Source organism: Monodon monoceros, unplaced genomic scaffold (genome assembly GCF_005190385.1).
Source record: "Monodon monoceros isolate NGI ecotype Baffin Bay Population unplaced genomic scaffold, NGI_Narwhal_1 Super_Scaffold_4, whole genome shotgun sequence".
NCBI lineage: Eukaryota > Metazoa > Chordata > Mammalia > Artiodactyla > Monodontidae > Monodon > Monodon monoceros.
In genome coordinates this window covers 26,748,298-26,774,825 of record NW_021703781.1, presented here as the reverse complement: position 1 = coordinate 26,774,825, position 26,528 = coordinate 26,748,298, and the positions used below count along the sequence as shown (strand labels likewise).

Genomic DNA, 26,528 nt, shown 5'->3' with positions numbered 1-26,528 from the left:
TGGAAGTAGCTAATCCGGCCTACACATCAGAGTCGTTTTGTCTCAGGGCTCCTTTCAGGAGACCAGGCTGGGTCTTTATATCCACGTATGACCTTTCTCCTATTTGGGGAGACAGTTCCTCCAAATACCTAACTTCTCTCTTATCATCCTATCTATTCAGAGTGAACTTGCTGGCCACTAGGGAAGGGGAGGGGGAGGGAGGACCTCCAGGGAACACTGCTGTCTTTTGGGGATAAACTCAAGGTACTTAGTTTTTCTCCTCAGTCCAGAGGATCATTTGTTGATTAGTGATGTCCCAGGTTTTTCCAGTAGCAACTAAGCAATAGGAAGCCATGAATCACTGGCCCAACGTCTAACTGGCTGTGTTCCCTTGTGCGAGTAGTAGAGATGTCTTCATAATCTCCATCACCAACGCTCATTATTTATGATAGAGCATTTCTAGAACATCTCCGGGTACACACTCAGTAAGTACCATCTTTTAGTATGATTAAGCCGCCAAAGCACCTATCACATAGGAAGCACTCAGAAAACATTAGGTATTTGCCAGGCACTATGTTAGGTGTTTTACATGGATCACCTCATTTCATCTGTCTTCCTAGGAAGTAGGTACTGTTGTCGCTCTCATTTTGCAGGTGAGGGGATTGAGGCTTGGAGAGGTTATACAACTGGCCCAGGGACGTTCAGTGAGGCTGGGAGTTGAACCCAGAGGCTGCATGTGCTTTGGTACTTCCTACATTGCTGCTGCACTCGGGATCATGGCCCCTCTTAAACAGAAACTGCTAAGGCCAGCTAAATACCTCAGCAATTTATAAGCTGTCCCCTTTCAGTCTCTGAACCAAATGTCATTTTGATGAGGCCTAAAATCCACTCCAGGAAGCCACAGAGGGGAATCTCAAGTCACTTCTAACTTCCTGTGAAAATATTCTCTAGCTGGCAAGAGATTTTTCCAGGTAACAGCAAATACACAATAAAGCAGGTGCCTCTACCTTGGGTACCTGGCTCACAACCCGTTTGGCTTCCCAATCACCCTGATACCTAAAACTAGCAGAATTTATGCTCGCGGCTTGAATGGCTCTGTTCAGCCAAAAAGCAAAAGTTGATGGCTGAAACCCTTTGCTCTGAAATGAAATCTAGTCTCTTTGGCTCGACTTTGTTAGGCCGTATCGTACAGCGATACGAGACATAAGTATTCAGAATCCGCTGTCACTAAAACAGGACTGAGTTGGCCAACATTTTTGTCCTCACACTCAACACTGTGTCCTAAAATGGAAAAGTTAAATAGAAATTAAGGATACAAATAGCCATTTTCTGAAACTTTGATTGAATTAAATATAGCTGTGTCATTGTTCTGTCTTTACACAGCCCACATTGAAGGGGAGACTAAGTTATTATTGGGGTCATTGGATCAATGGAGAGAGACTGGGTAGATAAATATGGATCCCTGAAATATTGTTTAGACTAATTAGCACAGCAACCCAAACACTGGGATACCCATCTTGTGCTTAATTATCTACAGGCTTTCTCTGTAACTGACTCCAATAGTTAGTGATGCTCGTAGAAAGCATCCTTTTGCATCTCTTATTCAAATCCTTTGGGCCATGATTGATTCTCTGGTCCTCAAAGAGAATACTTGTTCCATGTTCTTCACTCTCTTTGGGAACACCTCTGCTACTGTACGTGTGGTCCATGTTCGGGGAGTATTTCTGTTGCCTGGGAGCTTGTTAGAAATGCAGAATCTTAGACCCCACCCCAGGACTACAGAAAGCACATTTTACTAACACCCTTGGGTGATTTACATGCTCTTCAGAGTTTGGGGAGCACTGGACTCACAGCCTTAGACATGCCCACTGGTGAGAAACTATCCTGTGTTAACTTCAGTGGATGCAGTGGGATTCTCCCCAAACTGTCTAAAATATTGAAGATTTTGCAAACGCTTAGGTAATTCTCTAATGGTTTGTCTAATTAAAAGCAACCTCATAATTCCCGGGCTGATTCAAGTGCTTTTCTATCTAACTCCTTTCTTTTTCTCCCAGTTCTTAATTAGTTAATAGCAAACAGTTGTTTTGGGTCTCAATTTTAGAATTTAGGAGTAATGGAATTGCCAAATGCAGCCTTTGCTGGGCTCAGTCTATTTCCTGTTGAATTGTTGTTTGACCCTACCTTGGAATTCAAAAGAGTGCAGTCCAGAAGATAGAGGGCTAGGTCACATGGGAAAGAGAGCATAGTCATGAGACGGAGCAAAGGGGGCTCCTTTCTGCAGGGAGTGCGGTGGGACTCCTAGCTAGTAAGAGGTAGGACTTCTGTTAGATTGGCAAATACACCAGTTCCTGAGAGTCCCTTCTTTCAAATTCAAGCCTCCAAGGTATTGGATCTAGAATTTAGAAAACCATAAGCCACTTGCTAAGTAGCCCAAGATGTTCTGTGATGACAAAGTTTCCCAGAAATGTACCGCTCAGTAGGAAGTGTTCTGGGAAGTTTAAAAATCACCCGACTCTACACGTTCCCTATGAGATGCCAAGAATGCAGAATTTTTCAGCATTCAGGGGGCAGAAATTGGTTCCTTTCATGGTCAACACTAAATGCTATGAAGTTATCAGCACTGACTTGTGATTAGATGCCTGGAAAAATTGTGCTCGTTTCTTTGTGTCTCTTTCTCCAGTTTTGTCTTGCTGAGTTCAATTCAACAAATATTAATTAAGCACCTCTTATAAGCACCTCATAAGGTAGTATGCTGCTTGTTCTAGAAGATTCAAAGTTGAATGCCTAAGGGAGGGTCTCGTGTTCCAGAATTCCACTTTATTATAGTTCTTGTCAGATGTTAGAAGACTCAGATACTATGACGGGTAGCTAATGACAACTAACGCATACTGAGTGCATACTGCCAACCAGGGAATGTTCTAAGCATTCTTTATCCATTATCTCTTTTAGCCCTCCCAAGCTCACCAGAGGTGGGCATGATTTGTGTTCCCATTAAGGCAGGGCAGAGCACATCAATTGGGGGAGAGGAGGAAAGTCCTCACAGACGAGGTGGCATACGATGGGAACTTTATAGGTAGAGTTGGATCTTGACAGCTGAAAATTGCCACAGAGAGATTTCTGACAGTAGGATCAGGGAAACGAAGTGGTGGGGAGATCAGAGGGAGGAAGTTTGCTGGTCTCCATGAGCTGATCCTTGAAATAAAGGATTCTGTGACTTAGTACCATGTTTTCCCTTTGGAGACTTACAATTCATAGTAACATGTGAAATACTCTTGAGTTGCACTAAAAAACTCCCCAGTTTGGCTTTGTGAAATCCAGCACTTCCCAAATGTGTTTCATCCATTCAGCACATATTGAGCTACTGCTATGTTCCATGCACTGTTCCAAACTCTGGAGACTCAGGTGAGTTTTTCTGCCTTCAAAAAACCTATATTTTAATGGGGACACCATAGAACTCTCTCTTCACTCTCTTATGTTCAAGGTGACACCTGTTAGTAAGTTCTGTCAAGGCTACTTTGGGAAATCTTAGTTGGGGATAATCCTACTTTACTGGAGTTTGGGGGAAATTGTGAGAAGTAAGGTTTGTAAGCTAGAGTAGGACCAGCACAACTGCAAATGCAGTCTGTGGATGGGTGCCATGAGCTGTTTGCTACTCGTCCACGAAGTGGCAAGTACAGAAAATGAGAGGAATGCTTAGGAACTTTTAGAGCAATTTGCCAGATTAATTATATATTGGTTGAATCTAATGATAGAAATTTTGGACTTGTATTTTGCATGTCTTGTCTATTTTTTTTTTTGGAAATCATTTCTGTTAGATTTTGCAGAAGTTTGAGTCTGCAAAACGATGGATACTAGAAATAAAAGTAAAACCCTGGTCTCTCACCCCAAATGGGTTGAGAAGCTCTGTTCTGGAAAATCCTGCCTGTCAGGGACTGAATTGTTCTCCTGAGGATTGCTTGGCAGGCGTCTGCTTGAGAACACTTACTTGCTGCTTGCCCTACCCAGATGAGAATTATTTTTAGTAGTATTTTAAGAACCTTATTATTTGAAGCACAAGTGAGGATGTTCTTAACTATTATCAAGATTGCAAAACCAAAGTCCTATTTGGATAGATAGTGAATAGACCCATCTTTAAAAAGGCCTGGCAACACTTAAGCATAAATACCTTTTCTACATTGGAGAGGAAAAAAAGAAAAGGGTAGAACAACCTACCTACGTATTAAAATACCGATTTCCTGCCACATAGGCCACACTTTCTGAAATAATTTATAAATGATAATTATTTTTAAAAGTTTTCATATCACTCTTTCTGTTAACCCTTCCTTTAACTTCAGTTCCTCTGGCATTCTGCGTTTTCAGAAGTAATCAAAGTTGGGGTAACATAGCAGGGGGGAAAATACCCTGTCTGCTAACTCTTTTGCACGTGGTGTGGTCTGTTGATCTCGCTCTGAACACTTCATGTGGGCTGATGTTTTTTTCATAATGCTTGATGGAAGAAATCTCATTTGATAGCCTGCAGCCCACTAGTCTGGGATTAAGAGATTCAGTGGAAGTCCACCCCAGAATTAATCTCTGGAGTTGTTTATTTATTCGTTCAGTGCTGAAGCAACCAGTTATCTTGCGTTCCATCAAATTCCAAATAATGTGTTTTAATTGACATTGTCCCAAAGCCTTTGGAAAAATCTGAGATCCTTTCGTTCTGTTCTCACATTCTGGAAAGTACAATCTGAAATAGGCCATAATTGTGGAATGCCAAATCGTTATGGGGTCCCTGAAATCCAGTGCTGTTCTCGGAAGGACAGCCGACCCGAGTCCACATCCAAGAAGGACAGCGTTGATATGCAATTTGGCACAGAGAAGAGATATATTCTGAAAAGGTGCAAATCACTGTTGGTTTCGCATCTCTTCTGTTTCTTTCCTTTGTTTTCAACTTTATCACCAGTTTCTTCCACCCCCCAGAAAGCTGTGCAGCGAGGCTTTCTCTGTTCTGGCACTCGTGAGGAGCTAAGCTAGCAAGACTCAAACGTTTTGTTTTTTAATTCTACGAGTTTATGTTGAGGCGAGGAAGAGAGGGAGAAAGAGCCGCATGCCCACTGGTAAAAACTGCGGCAAGTTTGTTAACATTGGAACATAGAGGGAAATAAAGGAGGAGAGAGAATCCAGGAACTGGGTCAGTGATAAAGTCTTCTTAACAATCAGTTGTCCTTAGCGTTGTTCTTTCCAGCAAGAAATGATTAGATGCAACATTGAATCAGATTTTTCCCAGTGGCACAGCATGCCTTTGAGGGCTGGGGATAAAGGACCCCATTCATTTTAGTGACCAGCCCATACGCTCATCACCCTAGAGCCCATCAGTGCTGATTCCATGTTTATTACTGTAATTAAGAGCTTGACACGTTCTGTGGGTGTTCTCTGTTTTTTGTGGGCGTAAATATGTTTTTGTGGAATCTCAGATACGTTGGCCAGTTCCTGTCAGTGCGCTCTGTTTTAGACTGTCACATTACAAAGGACAGTGACAATGTATTGTGTAATTTATATGTATAAATATTCATTCAGATGTAGCTAATTGATTCTAATTAAGGACTTATGATTTAAAACTATACATCCTTTAGAGCAAGAATATTGAGAATTTGGATAGATTTTTTAAAAATCATGAATGTAATAAATACCTGCTATTACAATCAATAGTCTTCCACTGCCAGTTTTGGGCAATGCTGGTATGTATGTTACAACTCATCTCTTCTTATTGCAACTATTAACATAATGGTTATTGATTTTTATAATTTCCTTAGTTCATTATATTTGATGTGCACAACATAACGTATATTTGGATTAAAACAATGTACTTGTTTTCAGTTAAATAAGGATTGGTATATGATAGTCTTTGGAATTATTTATACGACTCTGGAGGTAGGGATGGACTTCTGCAAAATTATTTGGCTGTAATCAACACAGTTATTCAGACTCTGCTGGAAACAGAAATCACAGTGACTATAACATACCACAGCTGGGATGGTTGATTTTTCACATGCACTGGGCTGTTAGCGTTAGAGAAACACAGTTTCACCCTAATCAGAGAAAGCATAAAATATAAAAGGTGTCGTTACTGACCCACCGTTAGTAACACATGCAAAATCTGGGAGCAAGAAGGTGTTACTTCCCCCAGAGCCAAGGCTGATGTTTCCAGTTTGATGGTGCCTTTGGTGGTGGAGCCATCGGCCCCCAGATTGGTGTACAACTGTTTACTTAAGGGATTGAACTAGACTGGTTGAAAAGTTAGATAATGAAGGGCAGATAAATAAGACCATGAGAAGTGTGGACGAGTGAGCCCCACGGCTCAGATCTCTTTTCTCACTGAAGATCCGCGAGTGTTTGATGAATAAGGACCCAGAGCACATCACCTGCTCATCTTTGCTAGGTGCTCTTCTGAAGCAGCGGGAGTTTGATGTGACAGCCAGAGGAGAACTTGCTGCCTCAGGAAATGCTTTGCCTTTGACTGATGGTTGAATGGCTGGCAAATTAATTTTGGCACCTTTCCCTCAGTCATCTTGGTCCCATTCTTTCACTTTTCTGCTGGGAAGTGTGTATTCACATTACAGTTAAAAATATTTCGACAACACAAATGTGGAGAACAGCATGTACTATTTTAGGCAAGAAGTTGTAGGCTGGGGTGGTTCCATTTTATAGAATGGAAATGATGCCGTCGTGCTCTGAGAGGAGGTCTGAACTCTCCTTTCAGCTCGACTTAAAATCAGTATTACTTCTCACGGACTTCTCACAAAGTCAGGGGCTCCAGGGTTTAAGATCTTGCGTTCTTGAGGAGCTTTTCCTCTTAGGTACTTATATTCCGCAAACCCTCCAAGCCCCCCAAAATCCTAGCACCACTGCTTCTCTATATATTTACCTTGTCAATCTCTAGCAAGAGATAATATGGTGGGTGGTTAACAGTATGAACTCTGAATCCTGTTTGTACCACTCATTGGCTTTGTAACCTTTAGTGGGTTACTTAACCTCTCTGTGCCTCTATTAAAGGGGACTTACAATGACAGTAACTCATTCTACCGTCTCTAGATCTCTTTGTTCACTGTCAGGTGTTTTAAACTCAACATATTGTATTTTATACTAATTTTTCCTTCCCTAAGAATGTATTTGATTACGGCTAACAAAACTAAAAGGAATGTGCATTTTGCTTTTGCTTTTTTCAAAATAAGTGAAAGGTGCCGTGCTTGAGACTTAGGTAAACTTTGATAAGAAGGGGTAATTGAAGCGCTTGCCTCGGGATGAAGATTGAGGTTCTGTTGTCTGAGTTTGTGACACATTACAGTGTCTTAAGGCTGGGTGCTCTATCCCTGACTCTCCTGATGTGATAACCTGTTCCTGTCGTTGTTCTGCCACAACTTGTCATTCTTGCCCTTAAGGATTAAAGGGTGTAAGTGTTAATTATAATTACTGATTCTCCTTATATTATACGTATTGTTTTTTTTAAAAAAAATTACTTGTGGTAAAATACATATAACAAAATTTACCATTTTACCATTTAAATCATTTTCAGTAAGTTTTTGTGTGTGTGGGGGGGGACATTTATGAGAACCTGAAAATTTTGTTAACTTGTCAATAGGGACATTGTGTTAAAGATGTAGAAATCTTAAAGGGTTATAACAATGAATTTAAACTCCTCAGCTTTTAGTCAGGCCATTCAGTACTTCTGCATCTCGCATTATACATACCATCTGAGCATCTGCATATGTCTATGGAAGAGGCATTTTGCTTTCCAGAAAAGTTCTGTTCATTTTTTTTTTCCGAGCTTTTTGGCTTTTAGTCCTGAAGCATTTCAGATCAGCCACAAACTTTCAGGAAAAGAAATGTGGAAAAAAATCAGCAAAAGTCAGATATATATCGTCAGATATATCTTAGACAGGTATATCTGATGCTTTTTCTGGCAAAGAGAAAAATATGGGAAAATAAATTCCAGTTTAAATAAAATTCAGTCAGTAACTAGAATGGCTCATAAGACACAGAATATGCTAAAAATTATTTGCTGAATCAATAAATCAATGAACAATTTATGCTAAATTCAAAAGAAACATGAATATAATATTTGTATCCTAAAAAGAATTTATTTCTACTTTAAAAAGTTTAGTGATGAACCTACAATAAAATTTGGTCTCAAGAGTAGTTCCATTAGAACATAGAGGCATGAAAATAATGACCATAACTAAAAGAACCAAATTAAAATCATATTAATTGAGGAATAGCACCAACAATCAATTGAGATAAAGCTTCATATTTTCATTATTTTTGAAAGCCAAGTGGAATATTTAAATTGGCAACATAAGCAACATATTATAAAAGGAATGTCCCTGCTAAAAGAATAGGCTGAATTCTTCTACTTCAAGAAAACTATTTGCCCATAAAACTCAACTATGAGGATTTATAATTGGCAGTCCCTCAGATACTATCCTATTTACCAATAAAAAATTATGATAACATAGTGCCCCAAATATTATATATTTCAGACTATTTACTAATGCAGACTAAGCTTTCTTCAAATTAGTTGGAATTAATAACCTTTGTTTATGAAGTCAAGAATATCTTTTATTTGAAAAAATAAGTTGAAATCTTATGAGTTGGGGAAATTAAAAACTTTGTGCTTAGCTAAACACATAGCAGTTAATCTTTAAAATCATAAAGTTTAGCAGTAGAAAAGGTTGAGTCGTTTTGTTTTGAAAGACCCCACTCTGGGGAAGACTAATTTTTTAGATGAACAACCCATACCCAGCAGTATTGCATAGCACATTTCTAATGTGTGGTAGTAGGTTAGAAGCAGCACAAACTAATGAGGTTAACCCACATAATCTTATAACCCAGCCAGGACACAAAGCAGACATAGCATAGAAGCAGGGAGCATTCAATTTATTTCTAAATTACTCCTAGCTTTCGTATTCCAGAACATCACCAAGTAGATGGTAGGTGTGCATTTCCCACTGTTTCCAAGTCTCTTTCATTTCCCCCAGTTAACTGACTATTGGGTCATAAGCAAGATGCCTTTGTGTTTTTGGCTGTGTCTGGTCTTAGTTGCGGCATGTGGGTTCTCCGTTGTGGCGTGTGGGCTTTTCTCTAGTTGGCAGCGTGCGCGTTTTTTTTTTTTTCTCCTCTCTCTCTAGTTGTGGCACATGGGCTTCTCTCTAGTTGTGGCATGCGGGTTTTCTCTCTCTAGTTGTGGCGCTCAGGATCCAGAGTGCGTTGGCTCTGTAGTTGTGGCATGAGGGCTCCAGAGTGCGTGGGCTCTATAGTTTGCAAAACCCAGGCTCCCTAGTTGAGGCGCGGGCTCAGTAGTTGTGGCGCGCGGGCTTAGTTGCCCTGCAGCTGGTGGGATGTTAGTTCCCTGACCAGGGATCAAACTCGCATCTCCCGCATTGGTAGGTGGATTCTTTACCATTGGACAACCGGGGAAGTCCCAAGATGCCTTTTAATTCAGTACCAGCACAGGACATTATTAAGAGCCACTTCCAGTTGACTGGGAAGCTCCTTTTCATCCTCCCCCTTATCTAACCTCCAGTGGAAGTGAACTGGGGAGACAGCAGCTTACAGATACCCAAGGACCACACAGCCTGCCTGTCTTGCTGCCTTGGGAATCCATGACATCCCCAAGCTCCTAGAGGGGCTCAGCATTCTTGTTGTTTTCAATTTATACTTTTAAATGGTCGATTCTAAGGTAAAACCTTTCCAGAAATACCTAGCGTGAAGAGGGCTGTTGGGAAAACCAGTTGAACTTGATTAATTACGACCAAAAAAAAAACAACAAAAAAACATATTAATGACATTTTGGTTAAGACCTTTCTGAAACTACATTTTACTTTTTTTTTAATTATTTTATTTTATTTATTTATTTTTTAAATTTATTTTTGGCTGCACTGGGTCTTTGTTGCTGCGCACGGGCTTTCTCTAGTTGCGGCAAGCAGGGGCTACTCTTCGTTGCAGTGCATGGCCTTCTCGTTGCAGTGGCTTATCTTGTTGCAGAGCACAGGCTCTAGGCACGCAGGCTTCAGTAGCTGTGGCACACAGGCTCAGTAGTTGTGGCTCACGGGCTCTAGAGTGCAGGCTCAGTAGTTGTGGCGCACGGGCTTAGTTGCTCCGCAGCATGTGGGATCTTCCTGGACCAGGGCTCGAACCCATGTCCCCTTCATTGGCAGGCGGATTCTTAACCATTGCGCCACCAGCGAAGTCCTACATTTTACTTTTTGTGATATTCAAGGTGGTGTTGGAAAAATCTACTTTTTCCCCAAAGTAGAAATAGATATGTTGTTTCATGTTATATATTTATGCTCACTGCAAAAGCCTTCAGACAATACAGAAATCTATAGCGAAAAAGTGTCATTCTACATCTCAGAGATAACAACTGTTACTGTTTTGGTATAAAGCTTTCTAGATTTTTCTACGGCTTTACGGACATTCAGATAATTATAGGGTATTTAAAAATAGGATCAGACTATACACACTATTTAGTAATGTGCCTTTTAAGGTAATTTCTCTGTGAAAATATATACATTTTCATCATAACTTTTAATTGCTTCCCTGTGTTCCATGGTATAAACCTACCATTTGTGGTTATTTCTAATTTCTTGTTCTAAGAACAAGAAGGATGTTCTTGTACATGTGTATGTGTATACTTATCTACTTGTTTCTTTGCTATGAATACTTAAAATGGAATTGTGTAAAGGAGTACGCACTTTTGTACATTTTGATAACAATTTAAAAATTGCTCTCAAAAATTTTTATCAATTGTGGATGAGTGCCCATGCCTCCACATTCTTGGAAGTCATACAGGTTTAGGAAGAAGTGGTGCTTTAGAGGGGACATCCGTCTAGTCTGTGAGTTTAGGGACATGGAAACTTCATGTGGTGATGGGGTATGTTCCTGGTTGTTCAGGAAGGTCGCCATGACACAACCAGTGCATTCATTTGTTTGCCAGATGGGGTGACCCCACTTTCCTTTTACTATCCTATCTTAAACCCTTCTCCTGTGTTCTTCTCCCTTAGATTGAGGAAGACACGTGGCAGAAATACTACTTGGAAGGAGTCTCAAATGAAATGTACACAGAATATCTCTCCAGTGCCTTCGTGGGTCTGTCCTTCCCTACTGTTTGTGAGTAAGTGACCATTAACCATATGCTCTTTGGCTTTCAGAAAACATTTAACGTGTCTCTTGAAGGAAATGCACCCCACCTATGGCCAGCACAGTGGGGACACTCGACAATTACCAAGTGTCCTGTTCTCAGCCTTCTGTGATGAAGGGGAAGATGGGTCATTATATGGCCCCTGCCTTGGGGATTTCTGCTGGCTCTCCTTTCCCTCCAGTCCTGAGAATCTCAGGCTTGGATTCATCATTTGACCTAAATTATGAACTGCAGTTTTCCTGCATATCTTGAATTATGCCCCTATGATGTAGACACATGTATGAAGGGTAGCATGAACCCATGCCTCTGATTTTACCAGGGCAAAACCAAATCTTGCTAGCACCTTGATGAAAGAAATTTTAATCTCTTTCAATTAAGTCAGATCATAAAGACATCAGAGAAGCCACTGTTCAAAGTGCTTTCACTATTTCCTGAGGCAATGTGGAACCAGATGTACACAGAGAGACCTTGAAATAGTCCTGAGTGGTTTAGCCCCGAGATGGACAACTGGCATGTTATAACAATAAAAAGACATAGCATCTCCTTATACTGGCTCAGCAAGATGGATTTGAGCAAGGGGTAGCCCCAGCCTGCATGACCCCTCGAGGTAGAACAGGTGATCATTTAAGGGGTATGACGTCAGGAGCTCCAGGTGTCCCAGACCCCAAGAAACTTCCACCAGGACGATGCCTCAGATTCCCCACCTAGAAGCTCAGATGTTAGATGTAAGTCAAACAGGGGCTTTGTCCTTATGAAAACACAGACTCCCTGGGAATGCTGAAACACGAAGCCCTGTACTTGGACACTGAGCAAAGAATTTGGTAAACTCAGTCTCACTGATAAAAACTGGGAAGAAACAGTGGAACCTGGGAACCCACTGGGCTGAGGAAGAAGAGCTCTTCCCTTGTGCTATCTACCTGCCTGGAAACCAAACCCACCTTCTGGAAAGGGCGTCCTGAAGAGGACAGTCCTGGGGGGCTCTTGGGTTCCTTTGTCTCATAGTTTGCTGTTCTGTGCACAGCAGAGCGGGGCCAGGGCACCTGGTAGCTTGGTGTTTACCTGTCAGTGACTTCTGTCAGTGAGCACAGCAGGTGCACCCTGCCTGTCCCTGGGCCCAGGCCCTAAGCAATCCAAAATGGTTTGACTGTTTACTGAGATTTCTCACCCTGTCTCGAAGCGAAAGTTTAAACGCTAAGTGGACTGGAAGAGGGCATAGGTAATTGATTCCGAAGGAGTTATTTTCCGAAAATGGATGCCCTATTGTAACTCCCATGTGTTCCTTTCTTTGAGAGCTATTTCTCATTCTGCCGTAGAAAGGAGTTAACCATTCCGAGGCACTGGGTCCTGGAACACTGAGGCTGTCCCAGGGGATTTTCTCTGTCTTGGAGAGTGGCCTGCCTAGGATAAAAAGTCCAGGAGGATTCAGGACTTACATTAGAAGCTGGTCATATGAAAAGACAATTGAGGCCTCTCAGGTCTGATGTAGATGTGGTCTGAGCCCACAGCAGAACTGCCAACGCCTGGAGGAGTCCTGTGGCACCTCAGGCATTGGCAATGGAGTATGTGACGTCCCCTTCCTTGTCTTTGAGTCTCCTAGGCTTGATTGGTGTCAACATGAGTGCTGCCTTGCAAATCCCTTAGTCCATGTCCCTCCCCCCACCCCCTTCCTGCTTTCCCATCGCTTCTCTTATTTTGCTTCTGGAAACTGAGTGAGTTCATTTTAAGAGTGTTAACCTGGAAGGTTAGAACCGCTCCCTCTAGAAGTTCCAGCTGGGATACCTGTGGGGTCAGTTGGACTCACGTATTTGTCCTACACAGTGTTTCATTTCTTAACAGTTAGTTGCCAATGTTTCAGAAAGGTGGTTCTTCACATAAAAACTAGATTCCTGGCCTCTTTTGAAAATCTGATGAACCAACACGGGACTTGCATTTCTACTGAATGCTAAGGGACTCCAGTGTGCTGTAAGGAGGGGTTTGGTGAAGGACCTCCCCTCCCTGATGTCTTAAACTGGCCAGATTTGCATTTGCATCAGGGCCTGGCCCCCTCGATGTGTGAGTTTGCCAACTCTGACCCGTTGGGTGTGTGAAACTTCTCTGCCCTTTGGAGCCGGCTCAAGAGCTGGACACTAGTCTGTAAATATTTCCCTTGACAACATGTTCCGAGAAGGAGAAGATCCCTCAGACATACCATGTTGTCAGAGAATTTGGTGTTTGTTTGGTACAGCTTCCGGAATACAAAGACAAAAAACAAAATACCATCATGAAAAACTTCTGATGTGAGTGAGAATGTGTTCAACTGACTGCTAGTACTCGTTTAACACAATGATACAGCAGAGGTAGGAATAATCAATAAAGAAAGGACACTTAATGAGATTTAGGAACATCCCAAAACATTGAAGCTCTCCTCAAGCATTTGATTATCTGGAGGCTTAATTATCTGTGTTTTCTACTTTAAATTAAAGAAAAGCCATAACTCAGAGTTACCAGCAGTTTAATGATAACACTCTTCAATTCAGGTTAATTAAAGCACAGCCGTAATTAGAGTGTAGGGTTGTATATCACCAGGCTGGCGCATAAGTATTTTCATTACAGTAAGAATTGGCTATTCAATTTCAAGATGACATGAAGGACGCCAAAATATATTTTCAGCTGGTTCACGTAGAAGAAAAAGAGTTGGAGAATATTCTGGGTATAATAAAGCACTGATAAAGTATACAGATTTTCAGAGCCGTCTCTGTAATTATGCACGGCATTAAAACAGTATGCAGCCAGTAACGTCTTGAAGCATGAAAAGAAATAAATTTGCTCTTCCCTTGGGCTGGCAGAGTGCCCCCTTGCAGGGCAGGATCACCACACCGAAAAGATGGGAGTTTTTTCAGAAGCTGGGAGAGTCATTCAGTGAAAAGCTAAGGGGGCAGGATTAACGGGTGCAATCTGAGGTCGTTTCCCAAGAGAACAGATGTGGGAGGAGGAGAGAGAGGAGGGGCAGGAGGCCCCCAAGTTGAGCTTTTTAAGAATTTCGAGCAGAGAGACGCTTTCTCCGGCTCAGGTAAGACTTGCACCAGCTTCTCTGCACCAGCCTTTGGCCTTCACATGTGTATCACCAGAAGACGCAGCTTTGTTCCAAAAGCAATAACTAATTTAGACAAAATGCAGTATCATTTCTAAATATTTCACTTACATTTTCTAATTGAAGCCTCACAAAAATCCTGTGACGATTATGTGAATGTTACCATCCCTGGTTTATGAAGGAGGACGCTGAGACTCAGAGGACATTGGTGTCCCCTTCCAAAGCCACCTAGCAGACAGGTTACAGGATTTCGATGCTGGGGCCTCATGCAGTTGGGAACAGCTTGGAGGATGTGGTAGATGAAGGCTGGCTAATTAAGAATCTCCTGCGGAGCTTATTAAACAGAGGATTCTAGGTTCCATCTCCAGATTCTAATATCTGGGGTAGATCCCCCAAATCTGCATTTTTTTTTTTGTAGGTGAGTGGGGGTGATTCTGATTCAGTCTGATGACTGGGGACCCCCAGCAACCCCATTCTCCACACCACAGGCTGGAGTAACTTCTTATTCCAACTTCGGGCTCAGTCACTGGAACGTTTCTGATTTTTGCCAAATCATAGAATTGTAGGTGGGCCACATCTTACAAGCTCATGTTAGGATTTGGGCCTTTGCGGGCACTTCCTCTCCATTGCTCCTTCTTCACGAAGGGTATTCTGCAGTCTCCATGGATATAGGAATGAGTCTGCCCTCTACCATGCCAGGCAGACTGATGACTGCTCTCCCCACTCCCCACGTCTAATCCAAATCAGAATAGGAAAAAGACGTGGGGGTACTGAGCCCTTTAATGCTCTCATTCAGGTTTCCGCTGGGGATCGTAAAAGCAGTTTCAGGGTGGGGAGAACAGTTAAGCACCAAATGCAGAGAAGGACAACTTAGGGTGCAACAAGCCAGATGCCTCTTGGCCTTGATGGACACCATAGTGGGTATGTCCTGGACCTTCCTCAGGATGCTCTTAGGGTGTTCCTTTTAAGTGCCAGCAACTCCTGAGCATCTCCCTTTGGTTTTGCATAGCTGGCTTGCCCCTGGTCTGTGTGGCAGTAAGATCAAGGCAAAGGAGCTATGGGATCTGAAAGAGAGGGTGCCACCCATTGTTCTCTGAACACCAGGAAACCACCCGCTTCCCTTTCCCTCCCACACCCCATCTTCCTCAGTAGCTGACTGTGGAAGGTGCAGATGGCCAGTGCCAGCCAAGCCTGCAGGAGGCCGGGGCTGGGGTATGAGGCTATGTTTTCCACGAAGGGGTCCTGTTTTTGAGTGGTTCAAGTAGTAGGATGCTGTGTGATGTCAGGTGGTGTGAGCTGTGGAGTCGCAAAGGTTTGGGGTCAAACCCACTTGCTGGATATGTGACTTGGGACAAGATAGTTGATTTCTGCCTACCTCCTTTTTTTTTTTGCGGTAAGCGGGCCTCTCACTGCTGTGGCCTCTCCCGTTGCGGAGCACAGGCTCCGGACGCGCAGGCTCAGCGGCCACGGCTCACGGGCCCAGCTGCTCCGCGGCATGTGGGATCTTCCCAGACCGGGGCACGAACCCGTGTCCCCTGCATCTGCAGGCGGACTCTCAACCACTGCGCCACCAGGGAAGCCCCCTACCTCCTCCTTTTGATAGTTACCAGCTGCCTGACCTTGGGCTTAGTGCTCACCCCGGTTTCCTCAACTCTAAAATCGGAATGAGAGAACTTGTCTCTCAGTACCAGCTAATGCCCTTTTCCCCTCTCCTGCCTATCCTCTTCCCACCACCCTTCTATTCTGCCCACTGAATATAATATAAACATCAAGAAAGAAAGAAATATATCGTGACATTTCCACGTTTTATTTACTCTTACCTTTTAGAAAATTCTGCCATCGGTCACCAGCCGGTTAATCAGCTAGCTGTTTAATGAGCTTGGGGTATTTGTGCCAGTGTGCCAGGCATGGTGCAATTAGGTGTGATCAAATATATGCTCGTTAAAAGATTAATAGCAATACTTTCAAATGCCGAGGAAAAGATCCTGTTTCCCTGCAGCTGCTGCCTTCTGAGAGTTTGCAGTCTGGTGAAAGAAAGTAACACCCATCCTCAGGGAGAGATGAGCGCCCATTGATGAGTGTTTGATGGATGCACACAGCCGGGGGACAGATGCTGAGAGCTCCCTGCAGGCTGGGGTGGCCAGGAGAGGCTTCCTGGAAGAGGTGATACTTGAGCTGTACCTTGTATGGAGGTTGGGTTCAGAGAAGGAATAAAGAGGGAAGAGGGATTTGTAAGTGATAGGGAACCAGGAGGCTGGGAGCCACAGAGAACTCTCTCAACACCCAGGTCTCTGAGATTTTCCAACGAGAACAAGTTGATTTCCACTTTAGATGGGAGAAGGAGAAAAATCAGAGTTCTTTTGACATGTGATGTTTTCAGGGGGAAACAGCGATAGTGTTTTTATTATGAGAACTAGCAAACGAGAGGTTGTACCCGCCTGCCTCCGGGTAGGGGAGTGAGGGCAGAGGAGGGAGGTGGGAAGGAGGAGTGCAGGAAGCCACAGGTTCACAGGTTTGGCTACTGCAAGAATGCCATGTGCCAGGTCCTGAATCTCATGGTGAGCAGATCAGTCAGTCAGTCATCACTTGCAAAATATAAATGCTTAATTGTATCGGGTTTTACAGCTCAGGGGATTAGGACAAAAGATGGATTTGAAATACTGCGTGTCTCTGTGTCCCCCTCCAGCTGTTACAATTCAGATTTGATGTGGAGTATTTAATGCCTAGGTAGCTTGAGGAACTCTGACCAGATCTTCCCTACGCTAAAGGGCAGGAGTTCTGCCCTCCAGCCCAAATGCAAGCCTGGATGCTTCTGTGCTGGTTTAGACAGTGTGGGGTCTGCAGGGCATGGTTCTGCTTCCCCCCATCCACCCGCATTCAGGGCCCTAACATTGAGAAAATCACGCTCTTCTCCTGTGTTGTTTGGCATGGACCGATCTTTCCAGGGAAGCCGCTTGAGGAAGCTTAAATTTAAGGCTGCCTAGAGAAAGCTGGGTCTCTTGCCCAGTGAAAGCTACAGCTAGTTTAACTTGAGTTCTGTGAAATCAGTAGTTCTTAGAGAAAGGCATCCGAATTTGAACATGGAGCAGGAAGAAATCAGCAGATTCTATTGTTATATGGTAGATTTATTTAGCCAGGCTGCAGAAATGAACATTTTATGAGAATTTATGGAGAGGCTTGAGTCTCATCTTGAAAACATATTTTTCCTCAAAGAACTGGCCCTATTCCTCCAATTATTTGGGGGTATTGTAATTGGGACTGAGCATATATGAACACAGATAGGAATACAACGTTTATGATTACTTCTGTTACAGGGATTCAGAAGGTGACCGATAATCCTGCCACATGTGAATAAACCAGTGGCCATAAAATCTATTAAAACCCTTAATTGAAGGCTACAGAGGTAGTGGCAATTCTAGAATTCTCTACAGGAGGGGTCAGGCGGCAGTCCGGTAGGAAATACTGGGGCTTCACTTGATGCTGGGTACACATAGCAAACACACAGTTTACATTTTATATTTCTGATTAATAATAATAGCAAAGCTTTGTAAAAAAATGCATTTACTGACATTTTAGGCAAATGTTAACTGTCCATATGAAAGAATGTAATTATATTTAAATTCAAGTGTCTTAGGTGTGCTAGTGGAGATATTATGAGAGTGGCGATATTATGAGTGTTCGAAGGTGAGGGTGTTGTGAAGCCTTCCCACTCCACCTCTATGAAAGCTGCTGGGAAATCTGAACAACATTTTCATGGGCATTTTAAATCACTTCCATTTTCCTGGTGCTGAGTCTTACAAATCCCGCTGCTTCGAGTTTTCTTTAACTAGATGTTTCCATTTTGAGAGCCTATCATTTTAAATCAAAGCTCCTAAATGTGGATCTTCTTTTCATTTTAGCCCCTAGATCCTAAAGATCTGGTTCCCCAATGTGCAGTATTTACATCCTCATCTACTCTGGTTACATGTATCAGCCTGACATTCCCAGGGTCCCTCTGGACAACTGAAGAGGGGCTGGCGCTTTGGGGTGGACCTGGGTTTTGGGGGGCACAGTGAAAGCTGCCTCTTCTGTCCTTGCCCCTTCACTCCTAGGTGAGTCAGCCCCAAACCACACCTTTGCATACCCTTCCTGAACACATTAGAAGGTGCAAACTCCACGACAGGTTTCTATGCTTAATTCACACCAGCAAGCAATCTTTCTAGTCAAGGGGGCTGATTTAATAGCAAGAATAATTTATTTCCCTCTGGGTAGGTAGAAACAGTCGGACTCTAATTCTTAAGAGCCTTTGTTCAGGAACATTTGGGTTGAAACTACTGTAGTTAACAGATGATGCTGGCAGTAAGGAAAAAAAAAAGAGGGCTTTGTATAATGTTGTCAAATTTGGTAGACCTCTACTTAATAATTATCAAGAAAGCAATCTAACTTTTTTTTTTTCCTTGAAAGAAGAAGTCATTTCTATTCTCCCGTAATTATTTTTGCAGCAAGTGGCAACTTCCGGCATTGGACATACTGGGACATTTTATTTTAGAAACCAGGAATTAAATTCTTGCTAACTTATGGCTGATTTCATCCTGTTTATCACATTGTGGAAGCTACCTTGTTTCTCTCTTATACTCTACCTCATGCTAAGCCTCCTTTCTCTTTCCCACCCCAGGTCTGTGTATGTTTAAGCCATAAGAATAACTTTAAGGATTGGATGAGCAAAACCCATTTTGCTTTACCAGAAAAATGGTGTAAATGATGCAAGTAAATATTTAATTTCAGGACATCAATTCTAAGTAGTCCAAAGGCACATCCTTTGTATAACAGGATCTGCAGAGGGTTCCAAGGAGAAATCGCTGTCTGTATCTTAGAATTGTACTTACCTCATGTCATAGCGGATTGAAAGCAAACATTAGATTCCCAGAGCATGTCACTGCTATTATTCCCTTCTCCGCCCTTCTTTTCCTATCTGTCTGCTTCTATCCACCAAGTTAAAAAGCATCTCGTTTCACGATGCTAGCTCACTTCCAAGCTTTCTCTGCCTAAACTAGACTTTCCTAGTTTACCACTTTATCTGTTGTGGATAATTCTAGCAACTCATGAGAGTCTGCTCCCCATTCTTTCATACATTTAGTTAATCAGCATTTACTGAAAGCTTACTCTTTGCATTTTGCAAACTACCAGCGAGACAAGCATACATCTTGCCCTGAAGAAGCTCAGTGTAGAGGGCAGAGAGGCAAGTAAACAAGTAATTACCACACCCCACCGTACCCACTCCCTGTTTACTCACCTTGATCTGCCCTTCCCCCCAGAACCACAACAGAGGCTGTGCCTGAGCTGCAGCCTTAAGCCCAGCACCCTGACCTTCGCCAGTTCTCTGTGGCAGGAACTCAGGAAAACCTGTGATTTTAAACAGGGAGAGACGTAGTTCTGTTTCCGGTGTAAATTGTAAATTACTCAAGATTTGTACTTCGCAGACGTCCAGAGGGATACTCAACTAGAGTAAGGAGTAATAGCTTAGATGCCCATAGGGGGCAGGCAGTTAGCAACAAAGAATTAGAATGAGGAGGTCCGAGACAGTAGGGGGTAGTCGAGACTGTGGCACTTTGGAGAGCACGTGTCCCACCCAGAGGGGTAATTGCTTTGAAGGTCCAGTCCCTTTTAGCCATATGGAATGTGGCTCCAGTATGGCCATATCTGATTTATCAAGGAAAGCTGAAAAGCTCACTTTTATATGAAATCACCTGTTGGTACCTAATTCTAGATTTTTTTTTTTTTTCTTAAATGCTGTACTGACCAAACAGAGCATGTCTGCATGTTGGGTTTCTGGCAACCTCTTCATTTCCTTTGCTTTTATAAGAAGCATCTGTGTAGCATACTGCCTAGAGACTTGATTTCCACTTTTGACATTTCTACATGAAAATTGTTTAACCTTGAACAAGTTGTTTGATTTCCACTTTTGGCTTTTCTCCATAAAGGCCATTTAACCTTGAACAAGTCGCTTTTCCTTCTTTGGACCTCAGTTTGTTTTCTGTACGAGAAGGGCAGGACCAGCCAGTCTTGAAGTGCCTGAGTCTGAAAATCTATGGTTGTGGCACTGTTTGCATGTACCGGCATACCTCTTTTTATTACACTTGACTTTTTTGCACTTTGCAGATACTGCATTTTTATTTTTTTTATTTTTTTTACAAATTGAATGTTTGTGGCAACCCTGTTCAGGCAACACTATCAGTGCCATTTTTCCAACAGTATTTACTCACTTCATGTCTCTGTGTCACATTTTGGTAATTCTCACAATATTTCAAACTTTTTCATGATTACTGTATTTGTTATGGTGATCTGTGATCAGTGATCTTTGATGTTACTATTGTAATTGTTTTGGGTTTTTTTCAGCAATAGAGTATTTTTTAATTAAGGTGTGTTCATTGATTTTTTTGACATAATGCTGTTGCACACTAATAGACTACAGTGTAAACATAACTTTTATATACACTGAGAAACCAAAAACTTCACCTTACTTGTTTTATTGTGATAATTGCTTTATTGTGGTGGCCTCCACCAAACTCACAATATCTCCAAGGTCTGCCTGTGATCACTTTGTTTACATCACTCTGTCCCTCTCAGTCCCTTTGGCCAGTGAACAAAGGCTTGTTTTAGGTCAGAGCATTCTTAAAAAGAGGCTTCTATAAGGCCATGTAGAAAAATTTTAGATATTGATTTGAAAGTTACAAAAGAGGGCTCAGATCAGCTGGTCCGCCCTGTGCTAGGTAAGGAATATGCCCAAGGCCATGTAGATTTTATTGACTTTTCTGAGTTAGGAAGCGTCTTTCTTTTTATATCTAAGTGGTAAATGATATCGTAGTAGCTAGGAAGACATAATCCACCATTACTTTGAATTGTTTCTTCCCTTCTCACCAATAGGGTCAGATCATTAAAGCAATTAAGATCCTGGATCCCATGAACCACCAGAATCCCAAATCGGAGTGGCCATTGCTCATAGGATTTCAGCAAATCAACATCTTCATGATCAATGTGAAGTTAAGATCAGCCTTCTCCTTGAGTTTGGCACTTAGTTGTTATTTACATTAGAAAGTGGTTACTTAATCTGGTAATTTGTTTCAACAAATATTGCATAAGCCACCTGATATTTTAAACAATTTAAGCTCCGGAGGTAACAGCCCCGTAAAGGGTATGTGTTAGCGGTGCTCTATGGAACATAAATTAAGAAGAGCATTTTTCCAGCTGTAGTTGGGTACGTGGGTTGGTGTTTCAGCAAACTGCATAATCACCACAAAACCCAGGTCATTAGAGTCTGCTGGCAGGAATCAGAAAATGTGCAAATCACTGGGAGAGCCCAGATACGCCTGGATGGAAGTGGTCCTTTGAAATCTGACTGTCTGTTTACAGCAATACAGGGGATCATGGCCTCCCAGGCAGGAATGAGCTATCGGTCTTATTCCCATTGCAGAGCTTGAGTCCTTCACCACCACCTTACCTGCAAGCAACACATACACGGGTCCAGCGCATCTGATTGTGTCACTTTTCTATTTAGAAGCAACCCAGAGACTCCCAGTCCACTTAGAATAAGCCGCAGATTCCTTGTTGTAGCCGGCACAGTCTTCATGATCTTGTTTCCACCTAGTTCCCTGACCTAATCACGGTCCCTCTCGACTTTGCATACTCAACAGCAGGCTCGCTGGCCTGTATGCTGGTCCCCAAACACCCCGACTTCCTTCCTACCTAAGGGCCCTTGCACTGGCTGTTTCCACTCCCTAGAAGGCTCTTTGCCCAGATCCTCTCATTGCTGGGCAGATGCGGTGAGACAGCTTGGATGGAGCCAGGAGTAACAGTGCCGTCGTCATGTGCTGGGATTCTTACCATCACGGAGGCTAAGGATTATGACCATCATTCCGAGCGCACAGGGGTCTGCTCAGAACAACAGTGTGAGCCATTTGTACAAAAGACCGAAACGGAATCCAGATAACAGGGCCAGCTGCTCCAAATACCTCCCTCCCCCTGCAGTTCACATTTTTACTACCCAACCGAGTGACTAATGAATCTGGCCCAGCATAAATCCCCAGGCACAGATCCCTGCTTCAGGTCTGTGTCTAGACATCCAGACCTGAGTGCAGTTTGCACTTTGAACATTCAGCCCCTTATCACTTGTGAGAAATCAAGTTTAATGGGGAGGACGGGGAGGTGTGGCTCACATCCCCCTCCCTCTGGCACAGTGACCGTAGAATGCGGGTCCCTTGGGTAATGGCCGCATCAGGAGATGGAAGGCTCGTAACAGTGTCAGTTCTGTGGCTCTGGCCGCTCTGAAGCACTGACTGCGGCGTTTCTCCGTCTCACTGCAGGCTGTGCTTTGTGAAGCTCAAGCTTCTGATGATAGCTATCGAGTACAAGTCCGCCAACCGAGAGAGCCGGTAAGTTTGCCGTGACCCAGCGGCTGGCTGACGTTCACGATGGTAAGAGTGCGGCCCGGGAACGCTCAGTCCACTTCTTTCTTACGCATTATTTATTTGTTTGGAAGCCTAATGCAGCACCTCTCTGACTCGAAGGCACATTTCAAGGTGTGTTCAGGTAGACATTGCCGCTTCTATCCCAGACACTGCTGGCATCCCAGGCCCCACTGGGCACCCAAAGAGTATTTTTCCGGGGGAAAGGGATGAGGCATCCAGATCTCTAACCCATCATGCCAACTTACACTTTTCACCCTCTAAGCATAAAACCAGGGACAGACCCTGTCCTTAAACCCATTTTTACTGCTGTGATCAAAAAGCAGGTGGACTCTGGCCTCCTTCATAGCAGGCATGGGGCAGAGTCGCGATGGGAGTTTCCAGCTCTCTTGATAGCCAAATTACAGGCAGCCTATTGTGTACCATATGTTTCTCTCCCAGTGCAACTGAAATCCATGTGGCATGAATATCAGCTACATGTAAATTAGCCAGGAGAGCAGGGCTTGGAGGCAGGAGCCCTCTTTATTTATTTTGCACTTAATTATGTGCAAATCAGACTGATGAGGGACTGGGTCTGGTCGAAATAGATAACACCCCAGTCAATATATGAGTTTGCGCTGAAAGAAGGAAGCGTTGCATCAACAAGGAATTTTGTCGGAGTACCGTATGCATTACAGACATAAGAGAGATGATTTTTGCTCCCCGGTTCTTATCAATAGTTTTGGAAGAGAGCTCACTGAGAAATGCTCAGGCTTGTGTCCTCTGAAAGGACAACCATGCTTTTTTCCTAGCTATGCTAAAAAGTCTTCCTTTAGGTGCCCAGGGGAAGGGCACAGATACCCTCCAACATACGCCTTAATAACTGAGCGGAGTGCAGGGCAAGACTAGAAGGTTCCTGCTATCATCATTTAAGGAGTTTTCATTATCCTGGTGAATGACTCAATAAAGCCCCAAATGTGCAGTCCGTGTCTCTATGACCAACAAAACACCAAACAAACGCTGGATTGTAAGCCAGTCATTCCAATGTTCTCTGTTACCTTAACCACCAGATCAGATTGCTCACAAAGTCAATCTGATCACATGTTAAACTATTCTGAAACTCCAAATCAACCAAAAGGAAGACAAAATGGTAGATTTGGTGGCCACATGGTAGACCATGGTTGTAGCCGTTAACAACTATTTACGCAGATACACACTTTCCTTCTCTGTTGTGGCAAAGTGAAAAATATTATTTGCAAAGAACCCAAGAGTCCTTGGCTCTTTGCCGTTCAACAGATAAGGTGGATGTTTCTGGGATTGTGGCTTGCCCATGTTGTTGCCGATACACACCTGCACCTGTGTAGGGGAAATGTGTATCCTGGGTTTCTGCAAATGATATTCTTCATGTTGCCAAGTCAGTAAATCTTTGTGTAATTCAGTGTTCTCTTTTTATCACTTCTGTGCATCTCTTTAAAAAAAAAAAAAAAAAAAAGTCACGATGCAAGTGATCCTGAATAGCGCTTCTCCACCATGCTGGAATAATTTCATGGCAGGGGACTGCACCCTGAACCTTGACCAGCCGTCTTCCACCTGCCACCTTTTGGTCACGAGGAGGGAGAGAGAAAGGCTGTTCATGGTTCGGTGTGAATCCACTGTCACCATTCTAAGAAAAATAACTCAGAGCTTTCTCTGAAGACACAATCTTTTCTTTGATGGATGTTCCCATTAATTCACCAGTCTGAGATGTTTTCACCGAAGCCGGATTTATACATACAGATAGTTTTTTCAAATTTCCTTCTTCAGAAAAGGGAGGAAAGAACTTGTTTGGCTTGGTTTTGGCTTTCTGTGTGCAGCTACCAGCTTTAATCCTCAAACGTGGCTTGGTCTCAGTGTGGAAGCACATTGGTTCTTTTGGAAAAAGGTGTGCTGGAGGGAATGTGGATCGTGCCTCCGAGAAAACACAGGACTCGCACACAATATCCGTGTTAAAAAGAACTGAGTTTCTGACCTTCCTGAGATAATAGTTTTGATTTTGTTTTTCATTTAAAAATGTCCCATTTCCCTTCCTCTCCCATTTCCTAAGTGATCGGGTGTGAAAATTCGGAGAACCCTGCTTCTCTTTTCCACGCCCACCCCGTGCCTCCGACCTGTGTGAACTGCCTCCTCTGTTGCTGTTATCCCATGATACTGTTTCCATGCTTTGTTGAAAAACCTTGTTTTCACACACATCCTTCAGATAATTTGAAACAAAGGTTTTATTCCTTCTATCCTTCTGGTGTCAGTCAATTTATTATCCAATTGTTTGATTTTCAATTCTTTTCTTGTCGTTTTGCAGAAGCCGAAAGCGGTATGCTCTCTTCGTTAACTTTCCTCCCAACTTCCACCCTCCGTCTTCACGTCTAACCACAGGACTAACCCTTTGCCAAGAATTCAGGAAGACAGAGATTATACATATATGTGTATATGTATATATAATCTCATTCCCTTGTCTAGTAGATACATATATATGTATATATATGTATTTTTATATACAAACCTCTCTCCAACCAGAGTCCATAAAAATTGAAAGTAGCATATTGCTTTTCTTGTTTGATTTGTTGATTCTTTTGGATGGCGCACTAACTTCTTTGCAGGAAACCTACACAAAAACAGAGGCCCAATCCTGTTTTCAGTCATGGCACCACCGATGGGAACAAATGCTATTAGAGTTGACAAAGGAGGACGCTTCTCTCCAGCCCTTGGTGTCTGTTTCTGTCCTGTCCTGATGTGTCTTGGTGCCATTTGTCTGCATACCACATCCACGTTCCCAGTGACCTCCTCTGCCCTGTGTCGGGTTTCCAGTTTGTAGAGCCGAATTTGTGTCCTTTTATCCACAAAACAGAGACCAAGCCCTTACACTTAACTCTTTTTCCTTATGCTGATTTTGATGATAACATTTGGCGTACTTTCTCTCTGGGCCAGTACTCAGTACAGACTTAGAACACTGCTACTGCATCTCCAGATCATCACATTTGATTTACTGAATGAGTACTGTTTATTGAGATGAACTCACCATGGCTTTCTTTCTTCCCAGTGTGTTTGGGCATATTTCTTAATATGAAGTATCTCAACTTTCACCATGTGACCTCACCCTGTTTTGCTGCTGTTTTATGTTGCATGAAGCATGACCAAATCCTCATCGATAGATTTTTTTTCAACTTTTTGGGTTAATATTTCCAATGTCGTTTTCTCGAAGACAGTACTGTCGAAAACATACTATTGAGATGCCTACTCGTTCATCTTCTCTAGAGTTGTTTTGCTCTGTGATTGTAATCACTGTCATGTGTTTGTGTTTGTAATTGTGTGTGTGTGTGTGTGTGTGTGTATTTGTCTGGAACTCTTTCCGAAGTCAGATTCTTCTGTGATTTTCTCGAGTAGAGGTGGCTTCCTGTCAGTTTGGTATTATTGATATGATCCAACTGCGAGAAGTTACTGCAACACTTTGCATCTTCAAAGGTCCACAGTGGTTGCACCTCTGCTGTTGGCTTTTGGTCTTTGAGAGCTTTTATCTTGTGGTGAAGGCATGTGATGTAGGCATGACTTGTCCTGAAGCGTATCAGAAAGTGACATGGCTTGCTCCCAGAACCAAATATCCAGCATGGTCCTTCCCAAATGAACTCTCTTCCCCATCCCATGTGGCTACTCTTTTCCTTATGTGCAAAATAGATATTAAAATGCCATTTCTAAAATGATTGAGATGGATTCAGGCTAAACAAGTCCTTGCCCCTGTCATTGGCAGACCACAGTGGCAGTCATTTGAGTGTGACCAACTGGGAGCAATCTTTATTATGCTGTCTCTGTGTCAGTGAATTGGGCTCAAATATATTGAAGCATAGACTACACA

At 42.8% G+C, this 26,528-nt stretch overlaps 1 protein-coding gene across 8 annotated transcripts in view; it reads left to right on the top strand.

The window, feature by feature from the left end:
• KCNMA1 (potassium calcium-activated channel subfamily M alpha 1) overlaps nt 1-26,528 on the top strand; it is a 746,198-nt gene that overhangs the window by 571,192 nt on the left and 148,478 nt on the right. For all 8 annotated transcript variants that reach the window (XM_029200928.1, XM_029200929.1, XM_029200923.1 and 5 more), the window contains exons 15-16: nt 11,019-11,128; nt 22,565-22,633. In XM_029200928.1, coding sequence (XP_029056761.1) covers nt 11,019-11,128; nt 22,565-22,633 — 179 coding nt within the window. The remainder of the gene's footprint in view (nt 1-11,018; nt 11,129-22,564; nt 22,634-26,528) is intronic.